Consider the following 10,267-nt stretch of genomic DNA (forward strand, 5'->3'; position numbering starts at 1 on the left):
TTGAGGTTCCCTTTAGGGAATTAGCTCAGGACTGTCTGAATCTTTTCACATTCTCCGTGATGCTGTACTCTCCTGGTGGTGTTATTTTATTTTTATAACATAAAATCTTCCACTGGGGTAACAGGATATACAGAAGCAGTGAACCTCTCATAGTTTTGTACTGATGAAGATTTAAGCCCAGACTTTGGTCAGACCTGCTGGATTTGTACTTCAGCTCTGCTGTTTTCATGCTGTGTGACCTTGGGTAGAGTTCTAACCTCTCTGAGCCTCCATGCCCTCATCTGTAAAGCGGGGATAATTTATGCCTCATAAGATTGCTTTCAGAATTAAAAGTGTATGTTTGGCATATACTAGGTACAAATGTGGACTCAATATTAACACAGATTTTAACACTGAAGACAAGGATTTGTGTTACCATTTTTACTATTCTGCATATTTAATGTTACTTTCACCTGAGAGGCTCAGAAACTCACAGGGCTTATTTATTCTTCAAATGGTTCTAGAATTTCTAAAACTAACCATAGTTAAGCTGTCCTCCTGTCACCCTCTACGCTCCCAACCCTGCATAGCTTCCCCAGGCAGGGCTGACCATTGGTGGGGGGAGGGCTGACCAACAGGGCTAGGACTGAGCATAAAGCCACCTCAGTCCCTCCAGGGAGGTCAGGCAAGTGGCAGGGGCCATAGCCACGGGGGGTCAGAAGTCCAGGCAACCCAGGGAGGCTGGCAGTATTGGGCATGGTCCAACCATCAGCTGAGGACAAGGGGCCAGGGTTAGAGAGAGGAGCAAGTTGTGAATCTGCCAAGTCAAACTTAGGATCTGGAGCAGGGATTCAGACCTCAGGTAGAGTCTACCACGTAAGTCCCTTCTGCCCTTCCGTACTTGCGCTCTGCGGGTTGCCCCTTCCCAGGCTGCAGGGCTGAGGACGGGGCAGACCAGTCTCCAGGAACAGGCTCTCTCCAAACGCCTGGGACTTCCTGCCTCCAGGATGACTTGGGGCAACTCCACATGCAACCTTGTACCTGTTCTGCCAGTGAAATAGAGTGGTTAAGAGGACAGAGGCTGGGGTTGGCAGACCTGGGCATGAATCCCAGCCCTGTCCCTTCCAGAGTCTTCTCTGAGCCTCAGTTTCCATGTTATTAAGTGGAGATAAGAATCGTACAGGAATTCTATGAGGTTTAAATGAGAAAGTAGTTGAAAATAGATATTACTCTTATTATTATTATAGCTGTTATTATTCTGTATCCTATAGACATATTAGGATATAGGATATAGCCATTATTTGCCATAACAGTTCAAGCCCCCAGTGCAAATCTGGAAGCTTCTTCAAGGAAAATGACAAAATAAGGTAGGAGAGTGGAGAACACTCAGTTTTTAACTGCTTTACCCATAGAAGTGTCTTTTGGCTTTTGCTCAAGTTTGGCCAGGTGGTTTGAAATAATTCTCATCATATGGTATTTGCATCTGTCAGTCACAGGCTCTGTAGGTTTCCAGTTCTGTGCTGAAGGCTGTAGGGGTGCCCAGGTGAGCAGGACACCGTATCTTCAGCCTGAACAACGCCAGAGCAAGACAGAGGAGCATGCACGAAATGCTGGGTCATGTGGGTCCCAAGGTTGTGTAGCCATGCATATCCCAAGGGACAGTCTTTCCAAGTGTGGCAGTGCAGTGGTGGTGCATGTCTGGGGACTTCTGGGGCTTACTGGCTCTCTGTTGACACTACATGCATAAAAGATCTTTAGTTAATAAAGTCTGGGAAGCACTGCATAGTAACCCTCTGCCCCTGGGAGTGTTGCAGTGTACACAGTCATATTAAAGGCTCTGAGAAGGTTAACCCAGTATCTCCCTAACTTAGGTGTACCCAGATGAGTGAATGGTGCCCCAGGCTCTAGAGCAGGATGTTTGTGTAACTGGCTCTGTGGTCTCGGGCTTCTCTCAGCACCTCTCTGGGCCTTCATTTCTCCCTGAGTGAAAGGGGGGGAGGGCATCTTTCCATTTCTGACCCACCATGACCCCAGGTTTGCTTGCCATGGCATTCAGGGGAGCACACGGGGGCAGTGACAGGGAGCCAGCCTGGACCTACGGACAAGGTCTAAATTATATATTTTAAAATTGACATGGGAAGGATGAGGCAGAGAAATCTGTAATTTCATTTAAACAGTAAGAAGCTAACACTGGTGTACTTTGGACTCTTCTAAAAAAGCATCCGTTTCTGTTGAATAATGTAGGAAATGGTGAAATATAAAGAAAATATGGCTGAGTATCATCGGAGCATTGAGGGAGTATCTGAACTCCAGTCTCTCCAATTCCAGCTCCATTCCCTCCCGTGTCCCTGCAGGGAAGAGGGGGACAAGAGCCACGTGGGGGCCCATGTTCTGGGTGTTCGATCCTGGAGAATATCTGCATTGTGTCCTCCCCATCTACATGTAACTGTCATGAGACTTTGTGCACATCAGACCTGATCCTCTTTAGTGATCCAGGGCTACATGGAGCAGGGATGGAGAATCTGAGCCTTGTCACTGCCTGTCTCTCCAAAACACACGCAGCCGGAGCCACCAGGCTTCGCGCACGTGCCACATGATGGGAGGTCTGCCCTCACGTGTCTTGTGTTGGAATCGCTTGGCCCCCATTCCTGGGTAGGGTTGCAGCTTACACAGAGAGTCTTCTGGCTCTGCTTAGGACGCAGGAAGAATCAGGGCAGGTGTGAATTCTCGCTGGAGTCGTTAGTCCCGTGTTACTGACCAACACACGTGAAGCCCAGAGGTGAGAGGTTGGGTGATGTGACCAAAGTGCTCGCAAGGCCACCAGGGGGTCAGGGAATGTGCTTGTCGCATCCTGGAGAGGCCACAGAGGCAGCGTGGGTCGTGGGTTAACACAGGCTCTGAAGTCAGGCCACTGTGGAACCTCCACCTTCCTGCAAACCAGCCCCGTGGGCCTGGGGGAAGGGAGGTCCTTTAACTGAAATTCAGATTCATCCTTGGTGAACTGGGATGAGAACACCTCATAATATGTTTGCAAGGATAAAAGAAGGTAACCCACATAACTCCCTGGTAACTTGTATTCTTATCAGAGCCCGTGAGCCGGTCCTGTGTTCACTGATGGTTCTCGAGCACCCCGCGGGTGGGGCGGCTGCTGCAGGGCAGGCCGGGCGTGAGCACCGGCATTTCTGAGCTCCTTAGCTGCAGAACACGTCACAGGGTGTTCCTTTGCTACGGCCACCTTGCTGACTCTAAAGCTAAGAGGATTTATCAGCTTCTAGGGTGTCTTTAGAAGCGAAGTGAAGTGTCAGCCAAGGTTTCACTTCTTGAGGTCTTCAATATTCGTCACTCTGGTGACTCAGTGAATTAGGGTGAGTCAGGGGAGGGGTTTTGGAGATCAAAATAGTTCCTCCTAGTGATGCCTTCCAACGCACGCTCGCCAGCAAGGAGGTGGAGCACCCAGAGACATCTTCCTAACCCTTGGTCTACTTCCTGGAGTTTTTAAGCCACTGGATTTGCACAGACATGCCGTCCTGTCACAGCCAGAGCTGAAGAATCAAGCCCTGTTGGCCCCACTCCAATTTGGGTAATTACGTTGGACCCACCTTAAGTTCCTCTGGGATTTTCAATTAGATATGGGATGCTTCTTCCCAAGCGGCTGTAATCTGTCACCGCTACCCTGTTAAATAGATACTGCATTCCACCCCAGAGGCAATCGGCTGCCCTTTAATGATGAGAAAAATTGCCCCTTTATCCCTCCCGACCCTGGGAATCCCTGAGGCAGAGTGAATCTGTGCCTGGGAGTGTCCCAAGGGTCTCGGATGCCTTCCCCAGGTGACCTGCTGAGTCCTCTGAGACATTCATTATTCTTGGGCGATTTGCAAACAGCCCACATTGGAAGCTGCAAACACACTTAATCCAGTTGTGGCCAACTCAGAGGCTTTGATAGATGTTTTCTTTCCACGGGGCAGGACCAGGTTGGCTTTTATAACTGAGCAATGAGGCTCATAAAAGGCCCGGTCACAATGCACCATGGGCTGCCCTGGGTTTGATCTGGCCTGACATTTGTGATTTGCCAGCCCCACCTCTACTCCGAGGGACCGGCGCTGGGTGAGGATAAACTGTCGGGGGGGCCTCAGGTGCCCGTGCTCCCCTTCTCGCTTCAACAACTCTGCTTTTCTCTACAGTTAAGCAAATGTCCCCGGAATAGGGCTGGGGGCCTCAAAGCTGAATAAAACACAGTCCCCTCCCTTAAAGAGCCAGGCAAGTAAAAACCATGGAGAATCTAACGTGTTAAGTGCAGAGAAAAGAAGAACAGCCAGTGTGTATGAGGGGCCAGACACGCTGAGCTGAGAGCTCTCACAGAGACCACCTGGTGTCATCCTTCCCACTCTCCCAGCGTGGGTAGTTTGCAGGGAAGTGCAGACTGGCAGAGGTGGTGGAGCTGGGCTTGGAATCCAGGTCCATCTGCCTCCAAAACTCATGCTCCCCTCTCGAGCCACATGCTGGGAACATACAAGGCAGTCAGGTGGGGGGTGACAGGGTGGGGGTGTGGGTGGGGAGAGCAGTTTCTCTGAAGGAGATGGGAATGTGAAGAATGAATCAGAGTTTGTATGGAAAGTCGGTTTTCCTGATCTAGGGAACAGCACGGGCAAAGGCAGGGAGTTGCTGAACAGTGTTGGTTGTTTCAGGAAGGTAAAATGGGAGCAGGGGTGCAGAGGAGGTAAGGCTGGACTGAGAGGCCATAATAGAGCTTTGCCTTTAACTCCTCATCAGAGTCTGTAAGGGGGGTGCGTCGGAACTAAGCGAACAACCCAGAAATCATGGGTGGGTGGAGGCTTGCAGGCAGTCTAGGTGGCTCAGCCTCTGTCTCCCAATGTCCTGTCCTGCCCTGGAGGCTACAGCTTTTCCCGCGTCCATGCTTTTGCCCCTGCTGTTCCCTCACCTGAGGATTTTCCACTTACCTTTCAGGGTAAATGTTCTCTCTTCTAGGCTAGATTTCTGGATTCACCCAGTTGGAATTTATCTATCTGTCTGCCTGTCTCTTTCTGTGTCCTCAGTGCACAGAATTTTTACCTATCCTAACAGATTTCATGTTAAAAAAATATTTCAAGTGAAGCACTTGTTAACTTCCTAAGAGTCCTGGGTGGCAGGTATTTTTATCCACCATTTTACAGATGAAGAAACTGAGGCCTAGGGAGGGTAAGAGCCTTTTCTAAGGACATACAGCTGGTGAGCGGGGAAGTGGAGATTCAAACGCAGCTCTGAGTGCAAAGCCTTAAGTTGTCACCAGTCATGATTGTGGCTAGCAGTAGATTGTCAGGCCCTCAAGGGCATTCAAGTCTGTATCTTAGCAGAGAACACTCTGGATTCCCAAGCATGCCTGGCACAGAGCCGCACACGTGGCTGGTGCTCACTAAAGATCCACAGAGCTGAGCTGAAGGTTCCAAGCCTCTCCTGGGCACATCAAGGGCGTGGAGGGCAAGGGACCTCTCCAACTCATTCTTGCGGAGAACATTGGTGAGACGTTAGCTCAGCATGCTCCCGCCTCGTGCAGGCAGCCCCTAGCTAGGAAAGCAGACACCTCACGGTCTTCTCAAAGAGTGGGGTGGGAATCTTGGGCTTGGGGTGGCCCAGACCAATGACAGGGTGACCTCATACATGGTTGGCTTATTCCAGCTCTGATTTCCAGGAATCAAACCTGTCTGTTTATGATGCCAGCCGCACACTCATCAAACGTCTAGGGGTTTTTTGAAGGGGGAGCCACAAGCCAGAACAAGGAGAAGCCAGCTTTCATTACGTTTACAAGGGGAGAGGCTGCTGATCACACACTGTAACCAGTTCTTCCATGCAGATTGGACGGGAGAAGGGAGGCAGCGTTCCCCCCTTTCCTGTGGGTGCCTTTGTTCTAAATGCAAGCATCCAAGCCAGCTGCTGCTCCATCACAAGATGTGAGTCTCGAGCAGATTTACGATGGCTTTCAACGTCCTCCTGACAATGGGAGTGTCCCCTGCCTCAGGGTGACTCTGGTGTGAGTGGGCCCCTAGATCTTTCCTGAGGCTCAGTTGCTCCCCTGCCACCAAGCAGTACATGGTGGTGCTGCACAGATCACTGTAAGAATAATAACTACTTTTACTGCACACCTACTATGTGCTGGGGCTATGCTAGGTGCTTTACATACCTTTTCTCTGTTCATCATAACTCCCTTATGGAGAGTGGGTGTCGTTGCTCCTTGCTATATACATTGACACTGAGGCACAGAGATGTCGAGGGGCTTGTCGGAGGTCTCACAGCGAGTAAGTGGTATGACTAGAATTCAGACTCAGACGTGTGACTCTCAAACCCTGGCCCCTCTGCCCTCATGCTTTCTCCCAGTTGCTAGGCACCAGAGACTTGAGTGTTACGCTGCGTTCCCGTGAACTTGCCCTGTGACCTCGATGAGTTACTTAGTCTCTCTGGACACCAATTTCTTTAGCAAGCTAAGGCGATTGAATAACACTTCTCTGGGTCCCTTTGAGCTATCTGGGTTTAAGAAGGTGCTGGCCAGAGGGCAGCGGCATCCCAGTGGCCAGGAATCAGGTCCCTCCCTCTGTGTGGATGGGCCGGCTCCCAGGTGGGGGAAGGCTGCCTCGGCTGTTCAGTGCTGAGAACCTTCCCTTCCCTTCTGGAGAGAGGTGGAAGAGGCCTGGAGTGAGAGGCAGGAGGAGGCAGCCTGTGTGTGGTGTGGTCGGGAGAGCAGCGTGGCTCCTGTAACAGCCCCAGAACTCCCTGGCAACCCAGGAAACTTTGAATCAAGGCCTGATGAAAGGTCACAGCTGGAAGGGACCTCAGAGGTCATCTTGTCCAACTCCCTCATTTTACAGATGGGGAAACTGAGGCCCAGAGTGAATTAGTGACAGAGCTAGGACAGAGCTAGGACTTGAGTACGAGTTCTATTTCTCTTTCATTTAATCTCTCAATACTAGAGATAAAAAGTAGACTCCCTTTCCTGAAGAGGGTGGCAGACAGAGCTGAAAACAAGCAATTGCAGCGTAAGTGGGAAGTCTGACACAGAGGTGTCTTGATGTGCAACCCAGTGCTTCTCCGCTCCTGCGCCTGCCTTGCCAGGAGGACATTTAGTAGGATTCTGCAAAGTCAATGCTGGAATGGCCTCGAGAGACCCACTAGTCTTGGGCTGGCAAATCCCTGGAATGTGGCTGCCTATTCCTTGCCCCTGGCCATGGCAGGCATCGCAGGTGGATCACCAAGGCCTCTTCCCACTGCACCCTTGTGAGGCCTCAGTTGTTTTCACAGAGGTCCAGCCAGGCTCTACTGTGATCGGAGTCGGCACGTGAGATAAATGCTGCCTGCCATTCCTGATTAGCTCACAACAGCATGTACAACAAGACACACTTAGGGGGCCGGGCGCGGTGGCTCACGCCTGTAATCCTAGCTCTGGGAGGCCGAGGCGGGTGGATCGCTCGAGGTCAGGAGTTCGAGACCAGCCTGAGCAAGAGTGAGACCCCGTCTCTACTAAAAATAGAAAGAAATTATCTGGCCAACTAAAAATATATATACAAAAAAAATTAGCTGGGCATGGTGGCTCATGCCTGTAGTCCCAGCTACTCGGGAGGCTGAGGCAGTAGGATCGCTTAAACCCAGGAGTCTGAGGTTGCTGTGAGCTAGGCTGATGCCACGGCACTCACTCTAGCCCGGGCAACAAAGTGAGACTCTGTCTCAAAAAAAAAAAAAAAAAAAAAAAAAAAGACACACTTAGCTCTCACCATGTGCTGGACCCTGTCCTAAGTACCATGTTTTAGGTGCATCGTCTCACTTAACCCTACAACAAGCCTGCAAGGTCGGTACTATTATGATTGCCATGTGCAGATGAGGAAACTGAGGCCCAGGGCCCCCCAGCTCACTGGCAGTGGAGCTAGGGCTTTGCCCAGGCCTCCTGGTGCTATGTCCAGTCCCCTCGCAGACAGCTCAGCTCTGTGCAGGCCTCGGCTGTCTAAAAACTGGCCTTTCCCCAGACTGCTTTAGTGATATCTTCCCATTTTGTCTTTTCTGAAGGAAAAACCCCATCCTAAACTTCTCTGCCCAGCCGTTGTCTCTGCCCCCAAAGCCGCCTCTCCCGGGCCCTGGGCAGTATGAGATCGTGGACTACGAGGGCCCCCCCAAGCATTTCATCTCTAGTGCATCGTTTGTGTCCAACACCGGCCGGTGGACAGCGGCGCCGTCCCAGCCAGGCCTGCCTGGCCCAGGTCAGAGGATTGTTTTAAATGATTGTAAAAAGCAAATCTGGAATTGTTTGTCATTCCTGGGCCATCAAATGCCACTGATTTATAGGCTGTTTGCCAAACAGGTCACAGGGCTGAAAGTAGATTTAGAAGAGTTATCAGCTCACATTTTCAGAGTATAAAAATGTTTTGTTTTTTAAGGTAAAAGGGCCCTTAGAGATGATCCAGGCCGGGGATTCATAACTGAGGACCATCAACACCCAGGAGGCTCAAGGACGGGCTCTCGGGACTGTGACTCTGCAGTTGCACACAGCCATTATGGGAAAGGGGCCATAGCCTTTGTCAGATTGTCCTAAAAGTTCTGGCTCCTAAAAACCTTTAAACCACTGGCCTAGTGTGGCCGAGTCGTTTTACAGACGGGGAAGGCCTGGAGAGCGGGTTGGGCCCAGACCCACAGTGACTTAGTGGCAGGCAGAGTGCCAGGTGTTCCCCTCTCTGTGCCTTGTCCACGAGGAGACAAACCAGGGACTGCTGGACGGAGTGGCTCTTCCAAGCCATCTAGCTCCACTCCTTCCTACAGGGGAGCCTAAGCAGGGATCCCTGTCACCCCTGGGATCTACCTGCGAGTAGTGTCGTGAGGGACTTGCTCGCTCCGCTGGGTGGTCTCTGTGCTTCCTGGCCTATTTGTAGCTCTCTGTGGAGCCCTTTAGTTATTACCACTCCCTGACAGTGGCCAGAGCTGGTGACACTGGGGACTGACAGATGTGGCAGGTGGCATGGGAGGAAGAAGGCAGAGCTATGAGGGCCACCGAGTTCCACTCCACCTTTCAGTGATGGTGCCCCCACCCTGGGAAGCAGAGATGACTTGGGCCCTGTGCTTGCCCCCAGAGGCTGCAGCCTGGTAGGGAGACACCCGCCCCTCCACACTCACAGGGGGACTCACATACAGTAGACTGCACAGGGAGAATCACTCTCGTAGCCTGGGCCCTGCAGATGTACCATAATCGAACCAACAAACTGCACAGGTTGACCTGGGGTCGTCTGGTCAGTCCAGGAGAACTCAGTTTGGGCCAGCAAACGTGCAAACTCCCCATACAATGGTGAGCTCCAGGAGGCCCAGGGACAGATGGGGATCCTAGTCCAACCCTGTTTGGCCCCATCCTCTAAAAGCTTTGTCTGAAAGCCTTCTCTATGCTGCGCATGGTGCCAGGCACCTGGCACACAGGGACGGGCAGTTACTGCTGCTCTGATCACCCACGTCAAGATGGGCTTCCCTGGGGGGCCTTCCGGGCACATCTCCGTGTAGGCATCTGCCTCCTCGGCTTCCACTGGGCGCAGATATACCTGGACTCCCGGGGCTCCCCCAGCAGCTTCCTGAGCACCTGGGTGGGGAGCACGTGTGCAGGACCCTCACGAACCAAGTCGGTGTCAACATGAGGGTTTCTGGTCACTTGGGGCTCTGGCTCCCAAGCCCTGCTTGGTCCTGGCTGCTCATCTCCTAGAGAACCACGTCTGTAATTGTCATGGCTTTCACTCTTCTGGAAATTTCTAAACTAAAACAAAACAGAACCCCACCAAGGTAACACCTTGCTTCTTTAGGAACATTGCTTTACTCAATGTGTTTTTCAAACTTCATAGAATATGGTTATGCTAATTTTGTTCTGTTAAAGAAAGAGTTAAAGGCCGGAAGCCAGAGTTCGAGTCCTGCCTCAGCCAGTTAAGAGCCGCATAACCTTGAACCAGTCCCTTCCTCTCCCTACCGCAAAGTAGACACAGCGGCTGGAACAGGGCTCCCTGGCCTTTCCAACTCTGGGGTAGATGCCCGCGACTCTGGCAAAGCCCTTTCCTGTCTTAATGCTCCCTTTCCCCCCACAGCCACCTACAAGCCAGAGTTCCCAGGAAAGCAGTCCTTCCTCTACAACGAGGACAACAAATGGATCCCAGTGTTGTAGTGATGTCACACAAGCTCAGGGGGAGCCCGGCCACCAGCCCACCCCACCCAGCTCCCCCAGGACGTTCCTTAGGAGAATGTGCTGCCGCTGCGGGAGAGCTGAGGCTGGGCCGCTCGGCCACAC

General features: G+C 51.8%; 1 protein-coding gene across 8 annotated transcripts in view; it reads left to right on the top strand.

Moving 5' to 3' along the window:
• STPG1 (sperm tail PG-rich repeat containing 1) overlaps positions 1 to 10,267 on the top strand; it is a 45,977-nt gene extending 35,710 nt beyond the window's left edge. For all 8 annotated transcript variants that reach the window (XM_045545997.1, XM_045546001.1, XM_045545998.1 and 5 more), the window contains 2 exons: positions 8,026 to 8,216; positions 10,068 to 10,267. In XM_045545997.1, coding sequence (XP_045401953.1) covers positions 8,026 to 8,216; positions 10,068 to 10,144 — 268 coding nt within the window. In that variant the 3' untranslated portion in view covers positions 10,145 to 10,267. The remainder of the gene's footprint in view (positions 1 to 8,025; positions 8,217 to 10,067) is intronic.

Source organism: Lemur catta, chromosome 3 (assembly GCF_020740605.2).
Source record: "Lemur catta isolate mLemCat1 chromosome 3, mLemCat1.pri, whole genome shotgun sequence".
Classification (NCBI taxonomy): Eukaryota; Metazoa; Chordata; class Mammalia; order Primates; family Lemuridae; genus Lemur; species Lemur catta.